We start from the raw sequence: 13,138 nt of genomic DNA, 5'->3' as shown, positions 1-13,138 counted from the left end.
AATGGTATCAGTTGGTATTTTCTGCGCTCTTTCTAAGGTATTTGACTGAGTGAATTACAGTATTCTCATAGATAAGTTGAAGTTGTATGATATTGAAGGTATAGCTAACCAATGGATGTCATATCTGTCTAAAAGAATTCAGAAATTATTCTTAGTAACTCATGGCTTGCTTAATGTATAGATTGAATAACATCAGGGATAGGTTACAACCTTGTCTCACTGCATTCGGAACTACTGCCTTCTCTTTGTGTCCTGCAGCCCAGTTTCCATACAAGTTGCAAACAACCTTTTGTTCTTGGTATTTTTATACTTGTTGCCTTCATACTTTTGGAGAGTGGATTCCAGACAATGTTGTCCAAAGCTCTCTCTAAATCTACAAATGCTATAAAAATAGGGTGCCTTTCTTTGGGCTATCTTCTACAGCATGACGTAGGGTTAGCATTGCCTTGGATGTTTCTGTATTTTTGTTGATCCCAAACTGATCTTTCCTGAGGTTGGCTTCTACCAGTTTTTCCATTCTTTTGTAAATAGTTTGTGTCAGAATTTAGCAACCATGACTTATTGAAATGTAATATTCACACCTATCAGCACCTGCCTTATTTGGAGAATCATTCAAGTTGCAAGTGGAAGGTGAGACCAGTATGGTTGTCACAGCTTGTATTAACAGGTTAACACATTTGGCTGGTGCACCTAGCAATGGCATAGGCCACCACTGTAGGAAAGTTCAGTGGGCTGTCCATTTGGCCCACTATGCACAATAAAACGTGTAATGCAGCAGTGCACAGTCAGTATCTCATTTATGAAGCTTCCAGCCATGTGCCATCAGTTTTACTACATTAACTCTGCTGTGTTTCTAGATTTCTCTTGGTCTACAAAGTTGGCTTCAGTTTCTGACTGAATGTTGACTTTCAAAGCATCAGAATATTTACTTGCTCTTGGCAACTTTGCCTGACCTGGAATTGTGACTGATCACAGTGCAGCTACCCCCTTTGGTTCATCTTACAATAAAACTCCATTGTGAAGTTCCCTGTGTGATAGCAAATATTCGAGCAAGATTTTGAGACAAAATACCTATGCCTAAGAAGAAAAAATCTCCAGGTAACTACTTCAGCCACGTGCAAACGGCATCTTACCTCTGAAAGATCGACTTGTTGCAAAAACCACAGTTCTTTCACAGAACTGGGACGCTAAACATTCTGTCACTGATAAACAAAATCACAGAACCAACTGATCTAAAGAAAATAAATAAAATTCTTTTCATAGGAATTAGTGAGACAAAGTGGATGAAAATGGAATTAGGAACTTTTGCCTTGACTACAGCCTACATTGTTCTGAAAATGATTCAGCATAAAAATGGAATGGGATTTAAGACACAGTGTTTGCAGTGATTTTTAGTTTGTCAGTGGCAGCATAATTAACCAGTAAATTGGAATGGGAACAAATATTGAGTGATACAAGTACACACTCCATAATAAGGATGCTCCAAAGAATGAAAACGAGAGTTTGGATGAACATGTGAAAATCTTATCATTACAAGTGATTTAAAGACTCAGTTTGGAACACAAAGAATAGGATATGAGTCTACATTGGGGCCTCATGGGCTTTACTGAAAAAATGTGGAAGGGGTTCAACTTTTAGATTCCTGTATGAGAAATTAGCTCCTGTTAGAGAACAGTTGTTTGAATGGAAAAGGCTTATACATAGTCACACACTACACTTTTGATGATTAAAGTAGAACAGTCACTGACAAAATCCTAACCAACCTAGAAGTTTGAAAAACCATCAACATAATACCAAGCGAACACCTAGGTGTTGCAGATATTGCAATGTGTAAACCTTAGAAAATGTGTAATCACAGAATACAATAAATAAAAGCAAGGCAACCTTCTGAATCAAATTGGCAGAGTAATCAGAGACTAGATTTACAGGTTGTTGCCAAAAGAGTAACTAAGATGTATTAAAGAAAAATGCAATGTTCTAAAAGAAGCAATGTCAGGAACAGCTCAGAAATTATGTGGACATCAAAGTAATATAAGAAAACCAAAAGAAATTACATGCTGAAATGATGGAACTGAAATCAAGCAAGAAGGAATGAAAACATAATAGTTACAGATGAAAACAGGAAACACTTACACAATATTGTGAAGAACAGGAGGAGTGACTATGAGTCCATCAAATCAAGAGCACCTTCAAATGGAGTGGGAGCAAGAAATGGTGAAGAAATACAAGAGAAACTCAGATTATACAGAAAAGAAAGTGAAGATGGACAGGAAAATGAGTCTCTGGATGTAGTAACATTAGCAATCTGGCCCAGCTGTAACTGTAAACAGCAGTCAATAAAACAAAAAGTTTAGTATCCGCACCAGTGGACAATGATATGGATGCAGATGAGCTGGATGGGTCTTGTGACAAAGAAGTGCAGTAAGCTGTCACAGATGGCTTGTGTGAAGCATTGAATGAGCAGAATCATTGACACATGTTTACAATAACTGAAAAATATTTTATATGCAAACTGGCACAAAAATTTTACTATTCAGCTGAATATTATTTCTTTAAAAAAATTATTTGCTTTGTATCAGTTATGTATCCAGCACAGTATATTATATTAATGACATCTTTTAATAAATACATAAACCAATATTTGTCTTTTGATGAAACTCCCGCATTTAATTCAATGGCTTGAAATTGTATGTTACTAGACAATAATCTTCTCTTCCTTTCTACCTGTCAGTTCAAATGGTTCAAATGGCTCTGAGCACTATGGGACTCAACTGCTGAGGTCATTAGTCCCCTAGAACTTAGAACTAGTTAAACCTAACTAACCTAAGGACATCACAAACATCCATGCCCGAGGCAGGATTCGAACCTGCGACCGTAGCGGTCTTGCGGTTCCAGACTGCAGCGCCTTTAACCGCACGGCCACTTCGGCCGGCTACCTGTCAGTGGTGACCAACCTGTCACTTCTTACCTTGATTTCAACCATCTTGAATCTGGCCTTGCCTGTGTCCAGGTGCTTATGTGTTGAGTTGCTCAGGCTGGTCATGTTTTGTAGGAAGAGATTCATGTTTAACATCCTATTGAGAATGAGGTCATTAGAGACAGAGCACAAGCTCAGATTAGGGAAGGATGGAGAAGTAAAGAGGCCATACCCTTTTAAAGAAACCATTCCGGCATTTGCCTTAAGCAATTTCGGGAAATCATGGAAAGCCTAAATCAGGATGGCCAGACATGGGATTGAACCATACTCCTCCTGAATGCCAGTGTGCTAACCACAGCGCTACCATACTCCGTGGTCGTTTTTTGTGTTTTTCTCCATGTTACACAGTGTTTGGACTCTTAGATTGACTCACACTTCCAGTTTCATTCCCTTTTCTGGGTTCAACCTGCTGGCTTTGCAGGCGAGTCATCAGCTAGTAAGTCACATTCATGTCAATAATGACAGTTGTGGCATTGTCATGCCCTGTGCAAATACAAAAGTGGCAACATAAGACTTTCTTACATGTGCAATGCTATTTTTTCCATGGTGTTAATTTGTGGCCACCATGGTCCCAGCTTTTTTGTAATGCTGGCAGGAGCAGTTGTGCCTCCAGGAGCAGCAACAAAAGCTGCAGCAGAAGAAGATGACAGAACATAATGTGGATTTGTTCCCGTATGCTGTTTGCTGGCTTCCACAAGTCTACGGAAAGAAGGGAGAATTACCTGCACTGGTTCTTGCTGTTCTGCCAGGTAAGGTGTATCTTTGATCCAACTGATGAGACCATCTTGTTATTATCCAGCAGCATCTGATTGTACAAATTCACGCAAAATTTGAAGCTCTCCACTGAGCCCAAGAAACTTAACTTTGAGGAAATCTGCCAATTGCTTTGCTTTTGGACATCAGACCCATGTGGTGGTGACACTTACACAGTTTAACTGGCAGTCAGAATCACAGACATGCAAGGTCTCTCACACAAATACCAGTTTGAATGTTCTCAGTGTGCTGTCTCATATGCGGACTCACTGATTATGGACATGACTGTCCAGTTAATGCCTGACCCGCATGTCCAAATTAGGGTACTGGCCTGGTCTGACTGGTCCTTAACCAAAGTTGCCTAAATTTCTGGATGACATGAACTTACAGTGGAGGTAAGGGATACTCTTTCTGCCAATTGGCAGTTGGTGAAGTTAGATAAGTGTGATAAACAGCACTATTGAGCCGTGTGATTGCCCAGGCAATTATGCCAACTATACCTTCTGTTGAGATGTCATATTATGATATTTTTAACAATTCCAGTGCAGTGGTGTCATGGCATTCCTTACCTTTGCCCACAATATGCCTGGTGGGTACAAGTAAGTAAGTAAGTCAAAGAGTCATGATCCTCACTCGCAACATTTTCCAGGCTTCACTCTCCTTCTGCATCTGTTTTTGCTCAATGGGTAAGTTTAGATAGGATTGCCCATACATAGATGCCATGTGTGGTGTATGCCAAAAGTAGGCCATTTGGCACTAGTTTGTTTAAGTCAGTGAGTCACATGATGGCTGTCACAACCTCCACTGTTTTTCCTGGATTTGGAAGCCATCTCTAATGACCCACAAGCATTGCCCCAGCATATTCTGCTAACAATGGTCGTGGATGGGCAATCAGTTGATTTCAGGTAGATGCAGAAGCACAAGCCAGCCTCATTAACTAAAACATTTTGAAGTTCATGAGCTGTCCTGCATTCCAATGGCCACTACATCAAGTTTGGTTTATAGTAAACAGTGTATTCCTCTGATGGGACAAGCATCTTATAAGAATGTGGATGTTATTCATGATTAATTCACCACTGGCATGTAATATTTTTGGGTTATATGTTTTTTTCATTTTTGGTTTCCAGATAATGGAAAAAGTAAATTTTATGTCTTACTTGATCCTCTTTCAAGACTTGGTCTCTGTTTGAGAATACCACACCTTTCCCTTAAGCCATCAGCAGTACCTAAATTATTTTCTTGCCTCTGTCCCATTCCCTTCACCATGTGTGACAGTATCAAGGGTGAGTTGCAGCAGTGGCAGAACCTCAGCATTATTTCTCCTATTTTGTTGAGTCAGTGAGTCATCTCTGGCTGTGGTTCAGCAGCTAGAAAGAAAGAGTCAATGCATAACGTGCCACAGAATCATATCCAATTCTGCAGCCAGAGGAATTGTTGGCAAAGTTGGCAGGCAGCCAGTATTTTTCATGCATTGACTTGTGTGATACATACTTGCATTTGCCATTGGTTACCATTTCTCAGGGTTGTTAGTGCTCAACACCCCTTTGGGCTTTACCAATTTAATTGCTTGCCCCCTTGGCATTCTGTCTGTACCAGGAATTTATCAATGATATTTGGAGCAGTTGGCTCAGGATATTCCCTGTTGCATCAGCTACCTTGATGCCATCTGGGTCAAGAGCTCCAGGTGAGAGGAACGTTAGGAAATCTGCAGGTGCTTTTACAATGCCTTCTGGACACGAATCTGCATTGCAAATCAGAAAAATGTATTTTTTCTGCCAAAGGTGCATTGTTTTGGGTCACGTACTTAGCAAATATGGCCTCATCCCTATAGATAAGCAAGTCAAAGCTATGGTCAGTCTGCCAGTGCCAAAGAACCTACAGGAGTTCCAGTCCTTTCTGGGCAAGATTTCTCTTTATGCTAAGTTCATCCCCCGGACCAAACACATCTGCAATCCTCTTAACTGGCTTTGCCAAAAGGACATCAAATTTTTGTGGTCTGCAGATTATCAACAGAACCTTCAGTCCCTCGAGTAGTGTTTGTGCTCCACCCTCGTTTGGCTTCTTTCATGTCAGGTAAACGATTAACACTTGCTGACAATACATCCCACTTTGACTTAGGTGTGGTCTTGTTGCATTAGAGTCCAGATGGTGCCAAGCAGCCCATCCTTCATGGATCAGTGATGCTTTCAGTGGTGCAACATGATTATTCACAGATGGAAAAGGATGCACTGGCTATAATTTTTGGCATTAAAACATTTCTTTTTTTGTATGAAGTGAAGTTCCTACTCATCATTGTCCAAAAGCCGTTAGTTTACTTAGCCCTAATTCAAAACTACCAGACAGGACTGCCAACTTATTTCAGAGACAGACTCTCTTTCTCAGTAATTATAGCTGTGACATTCCTTACTGGTTCACTGCTCAATAGACTAATACAGATGCATATAATAACTGCCAGAGGGGCCATATCTGCAGTTTGACAGACAGGAGGCTCTCTTTTTTTGCTTTGATAATACCTTGCAGCAAACATTGCTCGATTTTTCTTTGACAGCCCTAGAGGTTGTGGATGCCAAAGCTGCTGACCCATCTTTTTGGTAAATCTTTTCAGCAGTCCAATGGGATGGCCTTAGTGCACTCCTTGAGGAAGGAAGTCAGTGTGGCATATGATTTCCCTGTTATAGGACACCTCAAGATGTTCCAGGGGTTCTTCTAGCTTGCCACACAGGTCATTCTTTATTGTTGCATCCTTGGATACTCCAGCTGTTGCATGAGTCGCCCTAAGCTATATCTCATATAAAGGCTTTAGCACAGTACCATGTCTACTGGCCAGCGATCAATCACGATATTGAACATCTTGTGGGGGTTTGCGTGGCCTGTGCACAGAACCAGGCTGTACTGCCATATCAGTATTCCCCTTGGCCAGTCCCGGAGCACCCTTAGGACGGGGTGCACATCGACTTTGTAGGACCCTTTTTGGGAAGTATGTGATTTTTGGTGATGGATGCATTGTCCAATTTCCTGTATGCAGCCAAGCTATCTTCCACATTGTCAACAGTTGCTATTTGTGCATTTTCACTCATTTCTGCTGTTTTAGGGCTCCCCTTCCCCTTGTCCCATTTTGTCATATCTGATAATGGTCAGTAATTTGTGCCACAGGAGATTGAAGATACTTGCATTCACAACAGTATCCAGCAACTGATTACCTCCTCATTTCACTCAGCTTATAACTCTGAGGTAGAGTGCTTCGTATGAACATTCAAGATACAAATGAATAAGTCAGTGTATGTTTTGTCCTACAATATGTACTGCCTGATTTCCTCACCAAAACTGGGCAAAGCCAGGTAATGGGTGAAGCTTGGTGGAACATTTGCATCGGCACCAGCTGCAGGGTCTTTTGGATCAGTAGCACACCCAGTCAGACACCCCACATTGTTGCAGCCTGCCACACTTTCCTCTCAGGACTGTCATTTTGGCCTGGTCTTTCAGCCAGCACCACAAGGGGCTGCCAGACATAGCAGTTGGCCACAAAGATCAGCATTTATTCAAGGTTGATGTCAGTCAGGAGCAGCTGACCTGTTATTCCAATCAATTTTGTCTGCATCTGTTGGACTCACGATGCCACCATCTCCACACCATCAGGGCGACAGGTTCAGATATGATGTTTTCCCAGTAAAAAGCTTCCGGTTACGGCTATGTGCACACCCACTGTTGATCCCACCGCATCCTCCACCTTCTTACTTTCACCTGTGGGGGTGCCAGCGTGACACCACCGTCTCCATGCCAGCACGTAGGAAGCTTCCAATCATGACAATATGCACACCCACTGCTATACCCTCCACCTTCTTACTTTTGCCTGTGGAATAGGGCACTAGTGATGATGACTCCCTTGACTCCCTCTGCAGAGCCTATGGACTTGGAACTGGTGCTCTCCTTTCCCGACTCGCCTAACGATGAGCCCCATCGCCACCACTGCAGGCAGATCAGTCACTATGCCAGCTTCTGCGTTCTTCTGCCACTCTGGGGATAGATGCACTGTCTGGGAAGTCGCGTGCCATTTCCAATTTTGTGACCTAGGTCACAGCACAAACCTAGCTATTTCGCTGTCATTGACAGCATGTATGAATCATAAGAAAGTAATAACTCTTTTTTATTTGTTGTATGATACATGTACACACTCCATAACCAGAGTGCTTCCAGGAAGGAAAAATGAGAGCTCCTGATCGAATTAGAGGAACGTGTGAAAATCTTAACAGTATGAATGATTTAAAGTCTCAGGCTGGATCACAAACAATGGGAAATGACTTCTTATATTGAAAGCTCTTGCTGGACCTAGAAAACAATGAACATATAGAATAACAAATTAGATTTTCTGCTTTCTCTCCTTCCTACATCTCAAATACTGACATTATCATTATTTGTTGTTTTCATCCTTCAACTTACAAATGAATGTCCAGCTCCCTTTTTATACCCATTCTCCTGTAACTTTTCTTCTCTCTATTCTGATCCACATCTCAACCACTCAAGAATTTCCAATGAGTATGTATACTGATCTTACTCTTCTCTTTTCTTCTATGAAAGAACTGTTTGATAATAAAACAAAAATAGGTTTCAATTCGGTCTATCCAGTACTTCTTTTAAACATGATGGCAACTCACTTTTCAGCAAAGCATGCTACTAATTCTAAATTTTTAGGCTCCGTCACTATTGCTTTGTTCATGAAATTCTTTAAAAATATTGTTAGTTAAATAAGTCAGTTTGTATCCTAGTAATTTCTGCCCCCCTCCCCACCTTTTCTTGGTCACTGCTTAATAAGGTGGTCTGTGTCTGAATTAAGCACTAATGTTCAGTGAATTAAAGTCTCTTTATTTGCTAATTTGTTTCACATTGCATTGGTTTAAGCCACATAAATAACTTCTTTATGTGGCTTTTGCTAGCTGTATATCATGCTTTTTATATGTTGCTAGGATTCTGGCATTTTATTTACCATGTTTTCTCTTGTGATTGCACAGAAGTCAGAACACAATTGATTCCATTTTGATGTGTTTGCCATTACAGACATAATTACTGCTGAGTACAAAGAATCTATTACAATATACTCATTGTAAGTATTATTGTTTGATCTTCTCATTATAATATCTGAGAAATTTACAAGACTTTTCAAAACAGGTTTTGTTCTGAGCTGAGAACCATAAATTTGACATAAAGCCAGAGACAGCTTTCAAGTATGGTAAAAACCAAGAACTGTCTTGTTCATGCTGATTGTTTAATTCATCCTGTAAAAAAGAAACAAAAGAAAATTATTTGTGATTAGAAAGCAAAATCATCAGTCAATTACAATATGATTTTCAAACTATTTTTCTTGTTTATCGTTCAATCACTTCCTCTCAAAAATACATGAAGATAACCTTCACATTTCTGTGAAAGTAATAAAAATTTTGACTTTTGCATTATATTACACTTACATTTTCCTTAACTAATTATGAAATTGTATACATCAGTGTACACTGGCCCCTACTGTAACACGTGTGAAAAAAAAAAAAAAAAAAAAAAAACAAGATTCATGAGCTACATCTTACCAATTCTCTAGTAGCCTGGTGCTCTGATGAGGGAAAATATGCCTAAACTTTAATGCTTCCCTCCTCAAATGCACATTACTGGCAGTGTTGGATAGTGTGTCTACTTTTCCTTATAATGTTAACATCCACTTCACCACCATTAAGGTGAACCTCACAGTATTAACTAAGACACTAACGGTGAACCTCACACTATTAATTAAGACACTAGTTATTGAGTGACTATCTCAGACTGTAGTAAAAGACATTGGACCGCTGTTCACATTTTGGTAATTTCAAAATTCCTGAAGATGCAACGACATCCATCACAGGACACTGGCTCCTTTTCACCCAAAAATAATTACAATGTAGAGCAGGTCCAGACTTTCCAACTGGCAGATATGATTTGGCATGGATGACATTTAAGGAGCACCAGTGCTATAATGCATACAACTGAATTCTCACGGTTACCATTTGCACTTTGTTACTCATTGTTTTGTTACTGCATTCCAAAAATCATGCCATAGTGCCAACAGAACAAGAAGATCTAAGGAAATTATAAAAATAGTTATGTTGTTAAAAGAAGTAATTTTTCTTGTCGTGATGGTGTTTCTAGCACAGTATTTAAATCTTGTGCTGACTTGATAAGACCATTTTTGAGATATCTTTGTAAACAGTCAGTATCTGAGCTAGTCTGTTTATTACATCCTTCTTGATCTAACATGCATAATTTTGGTTCCAATGTAGCAGGATCTTATGAGTTTTCTTTCAAAAATTCAAAATCCTAACCTTTTCACAAGAAAATTAAAAATTTACCCCATTAACTACTATATCTATAAATTTTATCTAGGTTCAAGAATTTAAAAGTTTTGTTAGCTACATGCCAAGTAGTAGTGCTCAGGATAACCTGCATGACAAGTAATAGTGTTCTGTAAACAGGACTCAAAATTTACAGATACGGATAACTATTTTCTTTGAATTACACTAACATAATCAAGTAAATATTAAGTTAACAATAAAAGATAAATAGCAGTCATGTTATGTGGCTGGGGAGGCAGCAGCTTTTCCCAAATAAGTGTCTGTCTTTCTAGTTTACTTCATTACATATTGGTGGCCTAAGCAAAAAAAGCACTGAACATTATAGTGGTAGCTTATTGTTAATGTGACATACAGATTAAGTTTCTATAATTTTCTTGTCTTTTGTGATCTCTTAGGTTTTTGGGTGTACAGCCCAGTTGTTGTTTCAGTTATGCACAATACTTTGTTGACCGACCCAGTTGTGTCTTCTTTAAATGATGCGAGCTGTATTTTTATGTGCACTGACTACCTGGGCTCCAACCAGACTGTGAAGTATTGTTAATGTCGCACCACTATTTATAGTCAACTTCGACTCTTTGTGCTCTCTACATCCTTTGATGCATATCTATTTTCCAGAGCCTGTACTGCTATTCCCAAAACACACATTCTCTCAGCACTTTGAAGCTTAGCTGGATGATGAGTGGATCCCAAGCCTTGCTCAAATTGAAACATCTATCCCAATTTATTAGGTTTTCTAACACATTTATTTCAATATACTGCTCTATTGCACTGTCCCAGTGACTGGACCTTCGCACCTCAAAACTGGTCTCATTGTGTTTCATTTTATGATTATAAACAATGCAGTGCTTGTTCTTTTAGTCAGGTGTGTTACTGAAGTTCCTTGTACCATTCCTTAACTCTTCTAATAGTCTGCCTCATGTAACACATGTCACACCTGCATGGAACGTGGTACACATCTGTATTTTGGAGACCTAGATCTTCTTTAACATTACAAAGAATGATGCTCGCATCATTTGATGGGAGCAAAATATTGATATTCCTAGATACTGGGCTGTCTTAGGCCAGATACGCAATTCTTGTTTTCTCTTCTTCTTCCTCCGTCTCAACTTCTTTCTCAGGCATTGTAGACACACACATTTTGTCAATTTCAGCATCCATTCCTTTGGAACACTATTTGCAAGTGTTATTACTCTTTAGTAAGGCACTCCTTCTCTGACAGCATTCGAGCTCTGTGGACAAGAGTCTTTCGCACAGGGAACAAAAAAACATGAAAACTTCCCGGAATATTTAAATCCTATCCATCCTAAAACTAGATACTTGATGGAACTTTTCTCTACATGTTAGTTAAGAAAAGAACAGCTGAATCCATGGGCCACACTGTGTGTAGAAAACCCACCCATACTGTTCTCTATTCCAGGCCTTGAGCCAAACCCTCCATAATAAAAAAAAAATTATATACTAAAGACAATGGTCCATAGAGCTCAAATGCTGCCAGACAAGGAGAGCCTTGCCATATAATTACAACTACAAATAGTGTTTGAAAACAATGGGTTCTCACATGAACAAAGTGAATGGGCACTGCAGTCAGAAGCAACAAAAAGGTTAACACTAAGAAAGAAAAAAATTAGCCAAGAGTCACTTATCTGTTTTATGCTGGCCCAATATCAGGGAAGGTGGTAGACTGCTACAGTGTTATAGCATCCTGTGTATTTTGCTTCCATCAGCAGAGATAAAAGTTTATTTTGTGATTTTAAGGATGCCTTATGAAATAAATTGACATTCTTTGACATCAGCTGTTTGTGACACATGAAAATTTGTGCCAGACCAGGTCTTACACCCAGATTTCTGCTTATTGTGAGTGGTTGCCTAAATCACTTTGGCATGCCTCCAGTACTGATTCAAACTACCATATGTCGCTTAGTCACAACCTTTATGCTGACGCAACTCATGATTCCCACGCAGGAAGGCATCTTAAAGATAATCTAGATCTCTGAAAGCTGTGTGCATACTGTATTGCATGCAGATGTGGCATGTCATCTTAGGTGCAAACTGTCAGAATAATTGAGGAGAGCTGCAAGAACATCAGACACATACCTGACTTAAATAATCAAACAAAACAGCTCTTGCTAAGTATTGTCTCAAATACGAAATGAATACAACAAGACTAGTTTTTTTGTGCAATTGCCAAGTTTCTGGGACAGCTTAATTAAGGAGTCTATTCAAATAAAAATATCAGAAAACCTGATAAACTGTTGCAACAGCTCAGCTCTAATAGCCATGCCCTAATGGCTGTTGGTAACAGTCTACCCATACATGTGAGGGCTGTATTTGGACGTGTACAGCATCAGGCAAGCACCAGAGTCCTTAATTTCCACTGACTTATTTTAATGTTGAACATCCTTCTTGCGACAGAATGTTACACTTGGTCATCGCTTCATTTGTGAAGTGCTCTGGCAACTGTTGCGATTATAGGAAAATGAGGATCTGCTTTTCAATAAAAGGCATGTCAATTTGATTTACAGCAAGCCTATTTATTTAGTGGTGCACATCCTGACATAGTACTATTAACAAAATGGTACACAGCACTCTAATTGTGTTAATCAGTATGTAACACTGTTGAAAAATAATATTAATCACTTTATGGCCTCATAACACACTTTATCAACAATGACTACCAATCATAAATGTTCTGAGAGGTGTCTGCATTTCAGCTTGCTACAGCTCATGCTAATAATTATTGCCATCTGCGACCTTGCAGACATGCTACTGTTCACTTTGGCCACTGCCACCCAACACTCTTTAATAATGCACTTATAGTTTGCTACAGTTACTTCCTAACAACTTCTTGACTTATCTTGGGCAGTGAATGCACTTCAGCTCGCTACAACTCAGCTAATAATCATTGCAGTCAATGACCTTGCACACAAGCAACCACTCTCAGCTGTGGCTGGCACCCAAATTTCACAAATGGCAAGAGAGCTTCTGGTCTGAATATTTTGAGCAATGACTATCCAGGAAAATTCTTGCTACATTATATGGT

General features: G+C 39.5%; 1 protein-coding gene across 8 annotated transcripts in view; it reads right to left on the bottom strand.

Annotated features, from left to right (window-relative positions):
* Positions 1-8,589: 8,589 nt before the first annotated feature.
* LOC126481111 (uncharacterized) overlaps positions 8,590-13,138 on the bottom strand; it is a 132,982-nt gene continuing 128,433 nt past the window's right edge. For all 8 annotated transcript variants that reach the window (XM_050104638.1, XM_050104636.1, XM_050104639.1 and 5 more), the window contains one exon: positions 8,590-9,000. In XM_050104638.1, the coding sequence (XP_049960595.1) occupies positions 8,836-9,000 (165 nt within the window). In that variant the 3' untranslated portion in view covers positions 8,590-8,835. The remainder of the gene's footprint in view (positions 9,001-13,138) is intronic.

This window comes from Schistocerca serialis, chromosome 5, assembly GCF_023864345.2.
Source record: "Schistocerca serialis cubense isolate TAMUIC-IGC-003099 chromosome 5, iqSchSeri2.2, whole genome shotgun sequence".
NCBI lineage: Eukaryota > Metazoa > Arthropoda > Insecta > Orthoptera > Acrididae > Schistocerca > Schistocerca serialis.
The sequence above is the reverse complement of the archived record's forward strand: the minus strand, read 5'-3'. Positions and strand labels throughout refer to the sequence as shown.